At 34.4% G+C, this 20,331-nt stretch overlaps 1 protein-coding gene across 2 annotated transcripts in view; it reads right to left on the reverse strand.

The window, feature by feature from the left end:
• LOC128234759 (extracellular matrix protein A-like) overlaps positions 1–20,331 on the reverse strand; it is a 54,550-nt gene that overhangs the window by 14,952 nt on the left and 19,267 nt on the right. Inside the window, exons 7-18 of one of the 2 annotated variants that reach the window (XM_052949252.1) lie at positions 19,115–19,243; positions 14,794–14,922; positions 12,682–12,819; positions 10,278–10,412; positions 9,781–9,912; positions 9,219–9,350; positions 5,061–5,192; positions 3,776–3,910; positions 2,406–2,528; positions 1,840–1,968; positions 1,363–1,506; positions 728–922 (exon numbers count right to left, since the gene is read on the reverse strand). In XM_052949252.1, the coding sequence (XP_052805212.1) occupies positions 728–922; positions 1,363–1,506; positions 1,840–1,968; positions 2,406–2,528; positions 3,776–3,910; positions 5,061–5,192; positions 9,219–9,350; positions 9,781–9,912; positions 10,278–10,412; positions 12,682–12,819; positions 14,794–14,922; positions 19,115–19,243 (1,653 nt within the window). The remainder of the gene's footprint in view (positions 1–727; positions 923–1,362; positions 1,507–1,839; positions 1,969–2,405; positions 2,529–3,775; positions 3,911–5,060; positions 5,193–9,218; positions 9,351–9,780; positions 9,913–10,277; positions 10,413–12,681; positions 12,820–14,793; positions 14,923–19,114; positions 19,244–20,331) is intronic. The other variant, XM_052949253.1, reaches the window with a different exon arrangement.

The following is a 20,331-nucleotide window of genomic DNA, read 5'->3' on the forward strand; positions in this document are numbered from 1 at the left end:
GGAATAACCATGTGATTGGCTCAGTCAAGGAATTATGCAACTAATTGGCTCAGTTCAGGAATTATGCAACTGATTGGCTCAGTCCAGGAATAAAGCATGTAATTGGCTCAGTCCAGGAATGATGCAACTGATTGGCTCAGTGCAAGATAGATGCAACTGATTGGCTTAATGCAGGAGAGATGCAACTGATTGGCTCAAGGCAGGATTAATGCAACTGACTGTCACAGTACAGAAATAATGTAATTGGCTGGCTCAGTGCAGGAATAACTGATTGGCTGAGGGCAGGAGGAATGCAACTGATTGGCTCAGCGCAGGAGGAATGCAACTGGTTGGCTCAGCGCAGGAGGAATTTAACTGATTGGCTCAGCGCAGGAGGAATGCAACTGATTTGCTCAGCGCAGGAGGAATGCAACTGATTGGCTCAGCGCAGGAGGAATGCAACTGACTGGCTCAGCGCAGGAGGAATGCAACTGATTGGCTCAGCGCAGGAGGAATTTAACTGATTGGCTCAGCACAGGAGGAATGCAACTGATTGGCTCAGAGCAGGAGGAATGCTACTGATTGGCTCAGCGCAGGAGGAATATAACTGATTGGCTCAGTGCACAAATTTGTTAATGACTGATCTATTTAAGTAGTTACAACAGAGCAGTATTTATAAGGTCCAAGTACAAGCATACCTTTTCTTTTATGGTTGAACTTATTAAAAACATAGGTGTATTTAATGTACCTGTGGAGATGCTCACAGCTGTAAAGCTTGGCATATGATACCAGCCTGCTGCCGAAAGTGGCTGTCCCTTGGCATCTTCACATACCATCTGGGTGGATTCGTGAAGGTTCACTTCGTAACATGTTGCTCCAACATACGTACTTGGGAAGTTAGAAGCTCCATTCACTGTGAACGGATTTTGTGTGTTTGCTGGACCTGAAATGAGGATATTTTGACATCTTTATATGTTTTTAGCCCAAAGAAGAGAGGGTTTGTAACATAATGTCTTTTTTCTCAGTTTAAAAAAAAAATTAAAGGTTATTATCTGAGTTATTAACTGAGATGAATAATACTTGAGTTTATTTCATGAACAGAGACTAGATTTAAAGGTCATAATAAACTGATTATGAGAAGGGTGCTATTTTGTACTCCTACCCCTGAACTGTTCAGTTAGGCACCTTATAATTTGTTAACAAATAGAAAGCCTTGGGATTTCCTTTTCAGGCCAATGCATGTATGAAAACTTTGTATCAGAATCAAAGTAGTTTCCAAAAATTCTGCAATAATTTGACACCTTGTTTGCTATATGCAATATCTGTTTTAAAATACTGCAAATTATAAAATTGTCAAGCCTTTATGATGAGATCATCACTTACAGGAAGTGGTTGTAGTGGTTTGTGTGCACGTGCTGCCTTGGAGAGCGTATCCCGTATTACACGTGCAAGTCCCTGTGCACGAAGCGTGTATATCCTGACAAGAGTTGCTGACCTGGCTGGAGCACGGCTGGCCATTACTGGCCTCTGTAACATGGTACAAATAGCACAGTCAGAATAATACTCCTTTATCTGCTTAACAGTCCCAATGGGTAATTACACAAAATACCATAATTTAGAGAAGAGAGAGATTTTGCTATAATTTAACACTCTTTCTGTTTCACAAAGTCACTTGGAGATCATTAAAAATGTATTTAAAGTTGATAAGTTAACATTAATATAAGAAATAGTTAAAGAATTGTTTTGTCTGTGAACAAGCACTGTTTTTTCTTCGATAATAGGGTAATGAAATCTCAGACATTATTTAAAACTAACAAGAACTTAATAATTTGATCTCTTATACAAAAGCTACAGACTTACTGGCATTGCACCCAGCATTGAAGATGAAGAAGTTGTTTGGACATTCGCAGACATTATTGACACATGATGGATTCACCGATCCTGTAGCGACACAGCCCACGGAAGAAACACAAGCCTGTCCCGCCACAGCTGTGAATATTCCATAATTGTTTTTTTTTATGAAGTTGTTAAATGTACAGGACCTTTTGGAACATGTATTATCTGCAGAAAGCACAAGTTTGGTTAGTTTCATAGATAGGGGCTTAGACTTGTAAAAGTGTTTATAGTAATTTAATGTATTAGATGACATTCCTCTTATAACAATTCAGAACTCTTTGAATACAAAATTAGCTGGCAAGTGCATATTGTATAAAGGCCTAATTATAAAACATATATCAAGATATGACTTTTATCTGCTACTGCGTTCAAAATACACAAAACTTTTATAATATAAATGTACTGTCAATATTTACACTGAAATATATTGATCAAATAACTTGACAGATATGACAATTATGTATGCAGGGTAATTTTGTTTAGGTATTTCTACAGATCCCAAGATTTTGGTTATAGGATTGAATACTGACGCAGGATACAGGAGTTTCCTGATGCAACATATCCGCTCTGGCACGAGCACACACCCTGTGAACACTGGGAGTTGGACACGATGCACGTGCGAGAAGGATTTACGCACGACTCTCCAAGGTTTACTGCAAGGAAGTCCATTAGACGTTATAATGGTGTTACAAAACATTTAATCTCAATAGATCAAGAAAATTTAATTCTCAAAATTATTAATATAGCTGTGCAGTTTAATCACATAATATTAATTACCGGTACGTCAATGTTTGTGAAATAATTTTAGGAAAGTTAAAAAACATCATAGATAACCGATGCTTAAAATTATAAGTAAAAGCTGCACTCTCAAAGATTGAACGTTTTGACAATTTTTTTTATTTTTTGTCTTGGAACGAGCCAATTTTTGTGAAAATCTATGGATACCAGTTATATAAGACTGCTGACAAAAAATTAGATCACAGATTTTATATTTAAGTTCAAAAATGGGTGTTTTATGCATTTTTCTTAAACCGTTAGTAACAGTTTGCGCCATAAAACCGTTAGTAACGGTTTAAGCCATAAAACATTAGTTTTCGAACGGAAATATGAACATCTGCCATCTGATTTTTTTACAGTACTCTTATATCATTGGTTTTCAGATATAAATGCAAAAATTTGCTCTTTCCAAGACAAAAAATAAAAATGGTATTTCTGTGAGAGTGCAGCTTTAAATTCAAATAAATGAATAATTCACATGTATGACATGGTTTGACTTTGGGGAATATAATTACAAAAATATTTATTCACAAATTAAATCCTTCGGGAAAGAAAGAGTTTGGGAATTGATTCTTTCTGTTATCTTTAATCTAAAAAGAAATACATTTATAACACAATGCTTACATAGTTTTGTAGATGTATAAAATGAGAACATTTTTGTTAATTCATCAAAATAGCTATCTTGTAAACATATCTATAAAATATATCTATAAAATACTCAATACTTTTTTGCGGTAAAAATGTTAGTCTATCACACTGAGTGTTAGTTTAATGTAAGTTCTCTATAGTAAGTTTATCTGCAAAATATAACATGCTCAAAATCTGGACCATTCGCTTCCTTGAAAAATGTATATCATATTCTCTTTTTCTTAACACGCTGCCATTCACTTATTAATAAATACCCATTAGATTATTATTATTATTATTATTATTAAATATTTCTCAAATAACCAATATTTAATTTACCGGTATATAAACATACTAGCAATAACATCAGGAAATATAACAAGAATTATTGAAAGCATTTTATGCCATAGTCTGTAAATTGAATCTTTTGTAATTCTGTTTATAATCAAAATTCAGAAGTTAAATGCACCACACTCATTAAATGATCACAAATTACCCGATTCACTGATGCATGTGACTGAATTAGATACGTAGCCGCTCTCACAATCACATGTGCCGTTTGTAGCATTACACTCTGTATTAGCATCTACGCATGTGCGAGTCGGACTTGTGCACGATTCACCGAGCCCCGCTGTGAAAAAAGTGCTCTGTTGTTAGTAAGTATGCTGCAGTTAAGTAAGAGCTGCAGTCAACAGCACAGAAAAACAAACAGTGCTACTAAGTATAAGGCGTAAAAATATTAAAGTTTGTTTTCGGTTTCATGCCCAAAAACAATAGTGTAGTTTGTTGGATTTTTTTGATTTTTTTTAATTAGGCAAATTGTTGATTAAGATATTTCTGTAACCAACATTATAAATTATATGCTTAAGTACATCTATACAGTCACTATCAGCATCACTGGTCTTGTTAAAGCCAAAAACATTTCAATTTGAACTTTTAAAGGGAAAAAAATCAAACAATTGATGAAATAATTATTCTTCAAGGCAATAAAAAGGTCTATGCAAAACATGAGGGTAGGCAGGGAAACCATAAACAAACATGCAATTTTTTTAATCCTTATTAATACGTGCTGCTACACTGTTAAAGTTTGGAAAAGAAATCTAGGCTAGTAAAATAGTGTTTTTTCCTCAGTTAGTTTAACACATGCAAATGGAAGAATTGTGTATGATATACTTTGATATAAATATGGTATCTGAGATATGAATGATTGTTTTTATTGATGTTCTGAGGCTGAAATCAATATAGAAATAAAAGATTTAAAGTCCTAAAATTTAAAAATGGATACTCAAATCGCTGATAATAACCATCAAGGTATGAAAATAGTATTATGCAAACAGGTCTTCACTTTCTGCGAGGAATATGCATAATATTGTGACAAAAATAATACTAAGATAATTGAAACATTCAGAGAACATATGCTTTATGTCTTTTATTATGAATGATTAATGGAAAATTATATCCTAGTTTATACATGAAGGTCCTTGTCACGTTTTCAAAAATACATTTTACGAACATGCTAAAATTTTTGTTACTACCACAAAGATACAAAAAACTGAAACGTTCATCACTGAACTAAAAGTATTGCTTCTTAGAAAAAAAAATCAATCTTAAGTGTTAAGAAACATCAATGACATAAATTAATACCTATCATCTGTATCATATATTAAATGACAAAATTTAGCTCTTATCTAAAACAGCATAAATTGTCATGCAGCATCCAAATATCAGCTCTCATCTAGTTGGGTGTAACCTATCTAAGGGAGATAATTCAGAATTCTAACCAGAGTTTGATACACATGTAGATCCTGACTGTGTGTAGCCCTGAGAGCACGTGCATGTGCCGGAAACTCCGCACGAGGAATTTGGCACGCTGCAAGTCAGAGTGGGATTCACGCACGAGTCGCCCAGATTCACTGTGAAAATAATCACATCAAACAAGTGCACATAGAGTATAGTGACACACAAATACATGTAGCACACAGAATATACTAAAAGAAATATTGATTAACAAGATTGTTATCAATAGCTAGATGCGAGGGGAGGTTGCTATTTTATGATAGCCTAGCATTTAGGAAAAAAGTGGATAGAGTTTCTAAATGTTTCTGGAAAGTAAATAAATAGTACAAGCATAACAATATGTTTAAGCTAGGAAGGGAAAAGTGTTGGGTAGGAAATACAGAACCCAGTCTTTACGGTATCAGCCTTCATGATCCGGATACCAAATTGTTCAAGTAATTTCTCTGAAATGTTCCCTTTAATTTGATAATACAGTGAACAACAATGTTGACAACAGATTATGTCTAACCAGTTGAAGAGAAACATGCTGAGTTGAATGTGACATATCCAGTAGAACATGTACAAATGCCTGATGAGCCACAGGCTGAGTTGCTCGTGACACACGTGCGAGATGGGTTAACACAGCTCTCTCCAAGACTGGCTGCAAGGTGTTAGATTTATTGATGATTTATAGTTCATTTATACATTAAAGGCACAAGAGAAAAATTAGTACTTTGAAATCTACAATCATCTAAACAGATCAATTATTAAACTTTATCATTGTTAAAATTTAACTAAATCTAAAATTTACATTGTAAATGTCTACACTATTTATACTGGTGAATATGGTACATGTTTTATCCAACCAAGAGTTTCGCGCCAATGAAAAATCAACAAACATTGTTGGTAGCTGAATGAAACACCAAAAGAAGAGTGGGAAGATACATGATAGTATGTGTGTTCACAGAAGTACAAAATCGGCCTCACCACAAGCTAAATCAAATCTGGGGTCAGAGACAGAGCAGATAAGGATATTCAGACACACATAAAAGAATGCATCAGCATACCTTTATTCCATTTACTTGTTAAACTCAGGACACCAAAGTGGAGTTTATTTTTTATGGAAGAAAACAAAAACAAAAGTTCATCCAATTAAACCAAAAGACAGAATGTGTAGTAATGGGTGACAGCTACTTGTATATCCCTTAGTAAGAATACATATGGTGATTTCAAACCATTGCTAATGACGCATGACGGTCCAGATTGTACATATCCTGATCCACACACACAGAAACCAGACGATCCACATTCAGAATTAGTCACTGAACATGTACGATTGGGATTCTCACATTCCTCATTTAGACCAACTGAAATTATGGTAAACAAGATGAATTCCATTGCAAAGATTTGATCTTTTTACCTCTTGATTTATCAATTTTGAAATTGCTTGTATACATCACCAGGAAGTTTTCAATTTAATAAGTTTCCATTGCTAATTTCTGTAATGTAGTTTTCATTTAAAAATCTATTTTGCTAATCCAAGAATGGTATTTTTCTATCTTTCTTTTCAAAATGTCGAATATTTATATTAAACTGCTAAATGTAAGTATGTGTTTCATCATACACACTAAATGAAGCTTGGCCTCAAGTAAACTCTCTAAAAAAAGTACCAGATATTTCATTTCAAATTACAGAAGGGTGTAAAAAGATCTAACCAGTTGAAGAGAAACATGCTGAGTTGAATGTGATATATCCAGTAGAACATGTACAAATGCCTGACGAGCCACAGGCTGAGTTGCTCGTGACACATGTGCGAGATGGGTTAGCACAGCTCTCTCCAAGATTGGCTGAAAATATCTAATTGATTAGGGATCTCATAATGATTATAATTAATGATAAAAGAGAAAATCTAATGTGTCCTTTGTTTCCTTTAATAAAGTACAAATCAACATATTAAATGCCAATCTTATATTATTTCAAATGTACCTCTCACACCAGCATGCGCTGCAGACACAGATGAATACAGGAAGTATTTTGATAATTACTTCCAAAGAAATAAAGAAATCTGTTCATTTACTTTTTATGAATAAATAGACCAAAATCCCCATATTACCAACGTTCTACAGTGTCACTTAAAAAGGGTGTATGGACATGTTGGTCCATAAAGCAAATATACTCTTTATATAAGTCCATATATATCATAGCACTTTCGGAGGATTGTATACATGGTTTATGAATGTAATACATATCATTAGAATGAAAAAGAACCTAATACACAGTGAAATTTGCCAACAACATGGATACATAAGTGTACCGTATATGTTCAAAGAAATCACATTCATCTGTAAGATAACATTCAGCATACCCGTACCTTCATTTGAACGTTACATCAAAAAGTGAGAAACAACACAAAAATATGAGGTTTACGTTAATACACTTCAGAGCGTATTTACAGGCAAAGAACTAAATTAAGACATTTCCAAATAATTTGAGCGAATGACCGAAATTATAACATCAGGTGACAGTTGTATATATATCCTATAGTAAGAATACATATGGTGATTTCAAACCATTGCTAGAGATGCATGACGATCCAGATTGTACATATCCTGATCCACACACACAGAAACCAGACGATCCGCATTCAGAATTAGTCACTGAACATGTACGATTGGGATTCTCACATTGCCCATTTAGACCAACTGAAATTATGGTTAACAAGATGAAATCTATGTCGAAGACTTGATCTTTTTACATCAACTTTTCTTTGAAATTGCTTGTATACATCATGAGAAATCTCCATTTTCCACAATGCTTATTTCTGTAGTGTAGTTATCTATTCAAGAAACTATTTTGTTAATCCAAGAAGGACTTGTAGGTAGTATTTTTATATCTTTCTTTTCAAAATCTAGGATGCATTTGAAGGGAAGAAACCTAGATGTGCATATTGGCTTAAATCATACATTAAATTAAACTTGGTCAAAAGGTATCAAAAGAAAATTTGCTATAAAACTAACCATGTCTTTAATTTCAAATGTTCATTAACTTAAAAGAAATCTAACCAGTTGAAGAGAAACATGCTGAATTGAATGTGATATATCCAGTAGAACATGTACAAACGCCTGATGAGCCACAGGCTGAGTTGCTCATGACACACGTGCGAGATGGGTTAGCAAAACTCTCTCCAACACCAGCTGCAAAGCTCGAATGTATTAATGTTCTTTTCAGTTATAATATCAAAGGGCAGAGGAATACATTGCTTGTTTTATCCTATATTAATGTGTATAAAAACAATTTAATCACACAAATAAAACTTGTGTTTTTTTCACTTTAACAGCTGAATGTTTAAGCTTAACACTTTCATCAAAAGTTTAAACATAAGCCTTAATTTTCGAGTGCTTAGTAGTGCTGTGTACAAAGGTAAATACTATATGGCCTTTCTCAGAAAGACTTAATTTACTCTGAATATTAAAAAATGTAATATGCTTTGATAAATATAAATATAAAAAATAATTTTGACAGAAATACTTACTTTTTTAAGATCGAAATTTAACTCAGAAAAATATTTAAAATAAATAGATATGCAATATAACTCTTTCACTGTATCGACAAGTTTATAGAGTATGTTTTTCATCAGGAATAAAAACACTTTGGTACATTTTGTTTAGACTTTATATGTAGAAACACCAACCATTGAAGATGAATAAGAAAACAATGTCGAGAACTGTCAAATAGAGTAGATCCACAGTAGACATGTAGATCCAGAATCCATATTTGTTCACAGAGAAAATAAGAACCTAAGTTCTATTTTGTCCAGATTGTATACATTGGTGTATGTAGAGTAATATGTCCTATATTGTTCAGAGCAAAGATATAGTGAAATTGTCCCTCCTATATAAATGCATCAAATCAAGAACTTTTAAGAGGATAAGAACAGGGACACACACTAGGTTAATGTTCATTTTCATGTTAGAAGAGTGTATGACAACTGTTTTGAATACATTCATTATAGAGAGTACATAACTGTTTCCCATACCTTTTGACACTATGGAAAGTTCATGCATGTGCAAAATTGTTAGGTGACAACAGGGCTAGCTACTTGAGATGGTTCAACACCAAGGAATTAATTTCTAATACAGCTATACATAATGGTGGTATCTAACCCGTGCTAGTGATGCATGACGATCCGGATTGGACGTATCCCGATCCACACACACACAGACCAGACGATCCGCATATAGAATTAGTAACTGAGCATGTACGACTGGGATTTGTACAGGCCTGATTGAGACCAACTGAAATTATGGTAAACATGCCAAATTTACAAATCCATTTAAATCATAAATATACAACAGATAAAGCTGTTATGAAACAATAATTGCTGGAATTTAATTCCATGGTAAAAGAAACCAGAACTGATATGCATATATTCAAATATGCACTTTGAGTGGCATTTTGTCTTAAAGATTGGACATCAGACTCTGTGTATGACAGACATACACCATTACAACTTAATCATCGAGCACAAATATATAAAGATATTAAAATGCCTTTACTGACCTTTAAAATCATTTAATGATGTGAAATGAAAATTACATATGTATATTTATTCAAAAAGATCAAACTTAAAACTTCAGTTCAAACATGTGAAGTGCTCATGGGAAAAGGTTTGAAGGCCCCACCCTAGGGGAAGAGTGTGCTGACAGTTAGGGCCACACATCATACCTGAGCTTTCATAACAGAGGGACCCTGACTGGAAATATCCAGAGGCGCACTCGCAGAAACCATTGCTGCCACACAGCGAATTTGTTGTCAAGCATGTCCTAGTTGGGTTGGAACATTGGTCTCCTAGTCCCACTATTGATGGCAAAATGTTTATGGTTTACAGAGTCCCTTGACTTTGATTAAATGTAATCATCTTTAGGTTTAGCCTGTTTTCAGCTATTGCTGTTTGAGTTTATCCATAAAGCATCTGAGAGAAAACAATAAAATAATCTTAAAGTGGCTGGAATATGTTTCAAACAATTTCTGCAGAAAATTGTAAAAAACATGGCTCTATGTTTAAAGGCTGTCCACAATCCCTACAGATGAATGAAAATTTAGCACTTGATGAAATTTAGTAAATAATCAAAAAGAGATTGCACAAAAGAAGAGTATTTTTATATGAATATTTAAACCTACTCTAAGACAATACATACATGCATTACAAAACATATTCTAACCATTGCTAAGATAGCAAGTAGATCCAGACTGAAAGTAGTTAGATGAACAGACGCAAACGCCCGACCCCTGGCCACAGATGGTGTTTGTTGTTGAACAGGTTCTTGAAGGGTTTATGCAGGACTGACCAATCGTAGCTGGTTGGTGGGATTAAGAGTCAGTGTTTAGAATAATTTACAGACATGAATTTAAAAACGTATTTTCAACTAATTCTAAAATAGAGTATAATATTCTAAATGGTTAGACGACATTGACGATAGTTAGACGACATTGATAACATATGCAATCAGCCTATTAAACTAATTTAACCTAGTAAGTCTTAATCAAAATGATAAATTTCTGACACTTTAGAATGATGACAACACCATTTTCTTATTCTTTAATTCCTTTCAAAGTTTTTGAATTGAATTGTTTAAATGTTTTATTTACAAAGCGCCGTGAAATTGACTATACATAACACTGAGATTTAAATAGTTAATTGTGACTGTTATTTCAATCCAAGGTAAGAATTTTAAATGCATTAAAAGGGGGAATTCACTCTCAAACTGTGCAGTTTACATGTATAAATCAGTAAACGGATCATAATAATATAAACTATAGAAATGTATATGATTCTCAGACTCAAGAAAAAAACAGAACAATGCTAGCTATTAAAATATTTCAATATCTACGGTATGTTCAAATTCTTGCAACATCTCTACCACCTTCATTAAAAACATTTACCGAACTCCTTTATTCTTTACAGAATATTACATGGATACCCACATTGCATAGGTATTCTCGAACAATTTCCAAAGATAGCTTTTTTAACCCTTATTTTTTTTTAATGGCCAGAGTATTTTTAGTAACTTAATTCATATCAGTATGCAGAGTGTACTTTCTCACTAGGTGCTTTCCAATAACTCTATATCAGTACTATTACCCCAGATTTCACAATCATAAGTAACTCAAGAACCATTCATTTAATATTTTGTTCAGGTGTTATTTAAAAAATAAAATTTAATACTTTTAAGAGCTGTTAATGGACTATAATGCACTTGTCAATATTTTGCCACCTAGGAAACTTCACTGAATTTTCAACCCTACAATTGTTAATGCCTTGAACATCTCTGACCACTTCCTGCTCCAGGATGAATTTTCCATTCTATTATTTTTGATGCTTTGAAGACCTGCCTGTGTCATGGTCAGGATTAAGACACCAAACATTCAAACCCAGAAAATACATGTAGACTTAGATGTGTTTTCAAATCCTATGGTATTTGATACAGGCATTCCAAACCTCTCTCCTAGGGATGTAGACACCAAAAATGTCCATCAATGAAATATCTCTTTTTGTGCCAGTGAGTGTTCCCCCCCCATCAACACTTCCCCTTTCCCCCACCCAATGTGGCAAAACAATGAAAGGTGCCTAGATTGAAGCTACAAGAGCAGGTACAGCTACATGACAGCAGGGCTATATTTAGTGGTCTCTGCTACACAACATCCCTTACCACTGCCAAAGACACATGATGTGCCATTTTGCAAATAGCCAGTTGTGCACTGGCATGTGAAACTTGAGGAATCACATGCAGAATTTGCTACTGAGCATGCACGATTGGGGTTTGTACATGACTCTCCTAGAGCAGCTGAAAATATTAGCCATAATCCTATGTGTTATAGATATGATTAAATGCATTCTGACTATGCATTCTGACTATATACAGGTACTACATTTGTTATTTAAAAACGTTTTTTGTTGAAACATTTATTGCTAACTGATGATACAAAATCAAAACTTTACATGAATCTACCATTTCATGACAAAAATGTTGATGTTTATTACAGAGAAAAAGAGGGCTGAAGTTCTGTCATTAGTTATTGACATTAATACTATATGACAAAAGAATGCCACTAGTTATTTGACTAATTTTAACCATATCAAAATAAATTGCAAGATTTAACAAGAGACAGTAACAGAAATTGGAACTAAAAACTAGATCTAACCGAGGGTATAGAAACATTGAGAGCTGTATTCGATGTAATCCTTGTCACAAACACAGAACCCTGTTGGGCCGCACGTTGTGTACTGGGTAAAACAAGTTCGAGGCGGGCTGCCACAGTTTTCACCAATGTAAGCTGTAATAACATGCAAGCCTAAACATCGAAGATTAAAAACAGAAACTGAACCCCAAAACAACCAAATTATTGTTAAACTAATAGCGATAAGTATGTTAGTGATAAAACTAAAGTGAATTTAATGTAAGAACTAATGTCAGTCAAATAAACAAGGAAGATCGATTGGTCAATATTTAACAACTGAACTGTCATGCTGTTCAAGTGATAGACAAACAGTTAACACGTCAAAAGGTAATCTGCTAGTACAAATACACTGTTAATGGTATGTGGGACAGGTTTTTTCGATCTTACCATAGTTGGCAATACACTGGTTTCCAAACTGCACGTAATTTCCCGTGCACTGGCATGTGTACCCAGAAAATGGATCACATACCGTGTTCAACACAGTGCATGAGCGAGAAGGGTTTGAACAAGAGTCTCCCAGGCCAGCTGAAAGTTCACATACATTGCAAAAATTTAATCAATGAAATTTAATTAATATCTGACCATGCATATGGTCATTTCCTTGGTGAATAGCCCTGCGGTCTAGTAGTAAAATCATTATCAAACATCTCACCAACCAGTCTAGATTATCTGATCATTATTACTGATGCAACATTAACATGATTGAAATATTGATGACCAGTCTAGACAAAAAACACAAGGCGACAATCTGACAATCTCGATCACCCATTTTGAAATTCTCTCTCTTCAGCTTGGTAGCAATTTCAAGAAAAACCAAAAATAAAAGCCATACATTATTACTCGAAAGAAGCAAACAATAGGGCAAAGATGCTAACCACTATCTGGTATGCACGAGGATGAGGACTGAATGTACCCCGAGTTGCATTCACACGTCCCTGAGGTGCCGCAGACCGTGCTGCTTGTTAGACAGGAGCGGACTGGGTTACTGCACGACTCCCCGATATAAGCTGCCATAGTCACAACAACATAAAACAATCCTCAAAAATGATAACAAGCAGCGTGTTAGGAAATTCCTACAGTGAATATGAAACTACAAAGAAAGTTACTGGATATAATTGAGAAATTCATATTTTTTTAAGAACATCTTGTATAATAATCTTTTATACACTAGGACACAACATTGAAAGAACTCCAAAATGTAATGTTAATTGAAAACACCAAAGCGACAACAAATCAATTAAACAGAGGAACCATTAGAAATTGGAACAAACAGGTCAACATGAACATAGCATCATAGCAACATTGCAATCGCAAAAAGAACGGCCTTATGACATATTAGTGGAAAACTCTGGTAGGGAAATACAAGTTGATAATGATTTCACTCATATATGGAGGGGAGTGCTCAAATCCTAAATGGTAAGTGATCTTGATTCAAAACAACAAAATACATATGAAAAAGTGATCATTATGACAAGAACCATCATGTCAATTTCGAAAAGTGAACATATATGGGAGCCACAAAGTACCGTAGTCGACAATACACGCGTCCCTTGTCTGAACAAACCCACTGGAACATTGACACGTGTAACTAGATAACGGGTCACAGCTGGAGTCGGCAACCACGCATGTACGTGTGGGATTAATGCATTCCCCTCCGAGTGCAGCTGAAAGTTCCGGAGTTTGGATATACACAGTGACAGAGGGTGTAATTTGTTTGTTCTTTTTTATTTATGTTATCTAAAATAGTTTGTGAACATAATATGAAGAGGATGCAAACATCTTTGTTGAGCTTAAGAACATTCCTTAAATATTGACAGAATATTGAAACATCGTAATTCTTGTGTTTACTAACTTAATATGTTTGGTTTGGTCATGAAGGACAATTTATCATTTCAGTTATACAGTAGCCAGTTTTAAAGGAATGTGTAATAACAGAATATTCTACAACAGTCACTGTTAAAAGGTCAAACCATTAGCATCGACACATTGGGTCCCAGACTGGATATAGTTGGCCTGACATTCACAAACACCAAACGCCCCACAAGCTGTAAAGCCAGTGACACAAGCCCGAGTTGGGCCCGTGCATGATTCTCCGAGAAATGCTGTAAAGTGAATATTTCTACTTCAGTGGGAAATAAAGGATTCTAAGCATAAATAGTTCAAGTGTCATTTATATTACAACATAAAGAAGAAGTATACAACAATCCAATAAAAAATCAAAGAGTAAAACAATTTGTAACAGAAAAGAATTGCAGAGGCAAAAAGGCATCAAGAAATACAAGCTCAAGAAGCCAAGACAAAGGCAAATCAATAGGAGTGAACTTTTTGATAATGTTAACATTTAACATGACCAACAAACAGAGCTAACATCACTAAACCAGATTAGAACGGTGTAAAAGGTAACATCATTATCAAGTGATTAGCAAATGCAACAAAGCTGGTTTGAAACCACAACAAAAAGCAACAACAGAAAGCAAAGCTGACAACACACGGACTTACCCGTGCTTGTGATACACGTGCTGCCACTACTGACAAAGCCATTTGAGCATTGGCATGTGCCAAAGGTGCATGTGGAGTCACTCACGCTGCACGTGCGGCTGGGATTGGTGCAGGATTCACCGAGACCCGCTGGAAAGTACAACGTATCATACAATTCAACCCTTTAAAGAATAACATTCACACTTGTACTGCAAATCATGTAGCCATATACTCGTCATTAGGTGACATAATGATACCTAATAAACCAGATACTTTTGAATGTAAGACTTTAACGCTTGTTAGCCTTCTAAAGTACTGTTCACTATAGCCTGCATAATAGTTATAAAGTGCTTGACCTTGATAGGTCCTCAAATAAGTCATGCCATCTCATCATTATTTTAGGCATTTCTGCAAAACGAAATGTTGTAATGCTTATTGTAAATAAACTTAAGACACAATATATCATGATTTTTTTGGCATGAATTTAAGTGGAAAATTAAAGTACGAAGAAATTATTATCATAAAACTAAGTTTATAGGTTGTTATAAAACATACAATGCATACTATGAATTAGTGGCGCTTAAGGATTAATTTGTTATTAATTATAAGTCTTGAAATATGCCCTTAAAACTGTGCTTATGAATGCCAAATCAATGTTGTCTCCTTAACTTTAAATATAATACTTCAAATCCAAACAAGATTTTCTACTTATAGCACACACAATATATTTAAATAAGAATTTGGAATCAGTGTTGACTGAAATTAACTTCTTACTAATGTTTGGTAAGTACGTAGGCAATAACAAGTTTCTTGAGTTAATTTGAATTGTTCATATAAATAAAGTTATATCTCAACAAGATTTGACAACCAAACCAAGTTGCTTGTAATAATTTGAGGGCTTAATATGTAACCCATGCTCTAATTAAATGCAAATATATAAAACTGGACATGTAAAAAATCATTTCTAGATGAGATCTATGATTTTTAACTTACATGACATAGTGTATTATTGACAGCGAGAGGGTTCTAAATGAGATCAGAAAAATGAAGCATATAGACCGTTTTAGCTTTCACAGGTCAATTTGTGCTAAAGGAATTTTAATTCATAAGTAAAAGATCCAAATGCAAACATGACATAGTTATCTTCCAAATCAATTTCACACAATATATACATTTATATTCATATAATAAGGCTATCAATTTATCACCACGTTCTGACAGAAGGTTTGAAAAGATCTATTCATAAGCAATCAATTTGAAAGTTATTTATAAAATTGTACAGATCATATCAGAAGATGATGTTAACTTGAAGTTTGCAATTTCCAAAGTTTTGGACATTTTTGTATACTAGTATTATTAAAAGTAACTATGTAAAAGTTTTGATTATTTTTGCATAACCAAATCATTGAATGGACATTAGCCAATTTAAATGTTCAGTAAAGACAATATAAATAATTACTTTATATATATAGTGATGGCCTGAAATGTCTCATAAGAGGAACCATCCATACACAAAGGCTGAATAACTCACTTAAAAAAACAAAATAATGAATTAATTGAATGTTTGCGGTTGCTCTTAAAGGGACTGTACACCAGATTGGCACCAAAAAAGTTTTTTTCTGTAACAAATCTCAAGACAATTATCTAATAGAATGAATAGTTACGCTTTGATATCATAATTGTTAAAAAAGTACCAAAATGTCGGAGACGGGTTTGAACCCGTGTCGCCAAAATTGTAGTCCAGCTTCGTATCCACTGAGCTACTAAGGCTTACTCTTATTGGGTACATAATTAAGCTATACACCTACCTCGGTAATATCACGTGATAACACCGACTAGCCAATCACGCATAAGGAATTAATTCTACCTGGTAGACATACCCAAAAATCTTTTTTAATGGAAAAATACGAAATAACTGCTAAACTTAAATAAATGTGTGGTACTTCAGTTAGTAAGTTTCAATGCATTGTACACATCGATGCCAAGTTTATGTCAGTTTTCGACAATTTTCTCTTTTTTTCGCAATTTTATCAAACGGAGTACAGCCCCTTTAAAAGAAGCTTTCTAATTCAATTAAAATACATCATTCGATACCATTGGCGATTCCATTTAAGGAGACATGAGCTAAACACTACATGTATGTTTTGATAAGGACAAAAAATCTAATTGAAAAACAATTAGCTTTCAGCTTTTTTTGCCAGTATTTTCAAGACTAAAATTCCATAATCAGTTCAAGTTTCCAGGCAATAGGAGCATTACTAGTATCTTTCTGAAAATATCTTGTCTTCATCTGTAAGTTTTCGTATCATAAGACTTAAAATTTCTGGGTTATTTTGTGATTCTTAAAAGCGTAATAACATTTTGCAACTAAGCAATGGTACAAATCTAGTGCAGGCTTAGGGATCTTAAGACCTCAGCCTACACAAAATTTTGGCAATTATTTGCGTGTATGTAATTACCCCATGTACATTTTTAATCAGTAGAAGTATTTCAGATTATTGACCTCAAATATTATATCACTAATCCAGGACAACAATACTGTGAAACCTTGTCTTAGGAATCTTTCAATAACAGAATTAATGTTGTTTGTGTAAGTGAACTTAGCAAAACAATCATGTTGTAGCACAGATCTACAAAGATTTGAAAGGTTTTTCTGTATATATACATTATTTTAATTTTATCATATTGATTTCAAAGTCTTGTTATTACTGTATGACATCAGTGTTGAATTTCATGTCCATTTATAATAGCTTACACCGGTATTTATTGATCCTGAAATAATTTACAACAATTTCAATGGAAAAACATTTTTTATTTAAGCCATTTGATGTATAGGTTAGTGTTTGTTGATGTGCATTGATCAAGTTTTAAACTTGGTCGGGCCTGGGACAGCCAATAAAATAAAGTCAGGCTTTGCACAGCCAATTTGGTAAAGTCGGGCCTAGCACAGCCAATTTGGTAAGGTCGGGCCTGGCACAGCCAATTTGGTAAGGTCGGGCCTAGCACAGCCAATTTGGTAAGGTCGGGCCTGGCACAGCCAATTTGGTAAAGTCGAGCCTAGCACAGCCAATTTGGTAAAGTCGGGCCTGGCACAGCCAATTTGGTAAAGTCTGGCCTAGCACAGCCAATTTGGTAAAGTCTGGCCTAGCACAGCCAATTTGGTAAAGTCGAGACTAGCACAGCCAATTTGGTAAAGTCAGGCCTGGCACAGCCAATATGGTAAAGTCGTGCCTGGCACAGCCCATTTGGTAAAGTTGGGCCTGGCACAGCCAATTTGGAAAAGTTGGGCCTGGCACAGCCAATTTGGTAAAGTTGGGCCTAGGACAGCCAATTTGGTAAAGTTGGGCCTGGCACAGCCAATTTGGTAAAGTTGGGCCTGGCACAGCCAATATGGTAAGTCAGACCTGGCACAGCCAATTTAGTAAAGTCGGGCCTGGCACAGTCAATTTGGTAAAGTCGGGCCTGGCACAGCCAATTTGGTAAAGTCGGGCCTGGCACAGCCAATTTGGTATGGTCCCGCCTGGCACAGCCAATTTGGTAAATGCATATAAAGCATTATCAATTTAATTCATGTTTAAAATTTTACCAAAATGAATGTACAATGAATTTTAAAAAAATCATCCATCCTATTTGAAAAAATATGAAAATAATTTAATTCTGTTCATATTTGCAAGAATTTTATGATAACAATTTTTGACATATTTAAAGTTAATTGCTGGCTATTATATGTATTATATCAAGCATACACAAAGTTGTTAAAAGAAACAAGATTTAAATTAAGAAAAAAAACTGACATAACACTGAACAGAACAAGAGAAAGCAGCCAACATCAACAATATGTTTCAAGGAGGGCATACACAAAATACAAACAAAAAAGCTGAGACAACGCTAAAATATTAACTTTTTTTGCATGAGCATGCAAAAAGTAAATGATCATTTAGCATGAGGAAGACCCGGAGAGTGAGCCCGAGGGTGAACCAGAGAGTGACCCGGATATATATGAAAGCAACACATAAAGCAACCAAGACAAGGTGCACGCAAGAAAGCTCATTGTCAAAATGAACAAAACAGAACAGATCTGAAGATAGTTTTTAACGACAAAACTTAAAATCACAAAATAAACAGAATGTAGCAATCACACAAACACTGCTATCAGTAATGACAAACAAACTGAAAGGTAAGCTATTAGAAGACAATCAATAATTGAGCACAAAAAGCAACAGTGCAAGACAAACACAATAGAAGGTATACTCAATAAGCAATGTGCATGAAATCATAATTCCATGCCACAGTATGCTACAAACTCAACCCCACACAGCTTATAGAGGTCGATGTACGTTACCGGGTGAAAGAATACAGATGTTGTTCGACTGTTCGTATTGATAGTCACACACACAGACAAAGCCATTACAGTTCGAATGTACAATATAGCATTGACGGACTGGATTCACACACGCTTGGCCAAGACTCACTGAAACACAAGTTTGGGTCAAACAAATTTCACACCAACAACAGTGTTTAAGGACGTTAAAAACTGTTACCTTATCAATGCCCAGAAAAAGTTATCCCTTTTATTTTATACTGATTGTGTATAATTATTCAGTGTGGTTAAACCTTCTTTGCTTGTTACCGTAATCAAGTTTCAATGCCCAACGTATTTTTCAAATTATGACATAAATGGAAAGCCCACCTGAAATTCCTAATTTTTTCGTATAGCCATATTTATTTAATTCAAAACAAAAATATAAATAGATGTACAATGTACAAAACAAATAATATATAATGTGTCTCAATAGATTGATATGAGTTCCTCAATATAACGGTGTTTACTTGTTCTGGATTAAAAAAGTAGAATGTTATTCAAGATAGTGGCTCGGTTCCATTTAGTTTTTACTAGATAATAACTCCTCAAATATGTGAGAAAAATGAAATAGTATTTTCAGTATGCTTGAGAATACTTGAAGAGTTGATTTGCCTATATAATGGGCTGAAAGAGCCAAAACAAAATGTTCAAAGTACCAGTATACAGTAATGATGTCACACAGATTGACCAGTAGCTGGATTACAAGGACAAGCCCATACAAGCCCATACAAGCACATTCCACATTCTCAACACTATGGGCAAACTAACAGTGAAGCACTAGCCTCAATTTTAACTTTTGCCAATCTAAATCTGGAACTACAAAGACTAACTTTGCAAGCTGTCAAACGATTAGACTATAAAAATGCACTAAATTGTATTTCTAAGGTAACAAACGAAATCAAACTTCTTAAAACTACAGCATAAAGCAAGTGAAATAAGGGTAAACATTAAGGAAATGGGATACAAAATAAAAACAGATACAACAAAAAGGGGAGATAATTCAGATTAGCTCCAGTCTCATAAAGTTGATGGAAAAGTTAAGACAAAGTGTCACACCTTGAAAGAGCTTTAACATTTCTGATGTAAATTTTAGACCTGCATACTTGTAACATTTAAACTAATCTTTTTACAAATCAAGTTAGTGCAGACTGAGGATACGATAATTATTTAAAAAAAAAAAGTAAGAACTTTTCAAC

Source organism: Mya arenaria, chromosome 5 (genome assembly GCF_026914265.1).
Source record: "Mya arenaria isolate MELC-2E11 chromosome 5, ASM2691426v1".
Classification (NCBI taxonomy): Eukaryota; Metazoa; Mollusca; class Bivalvia; order Myida; family Myidae; genus Mya; species Mya arenaria.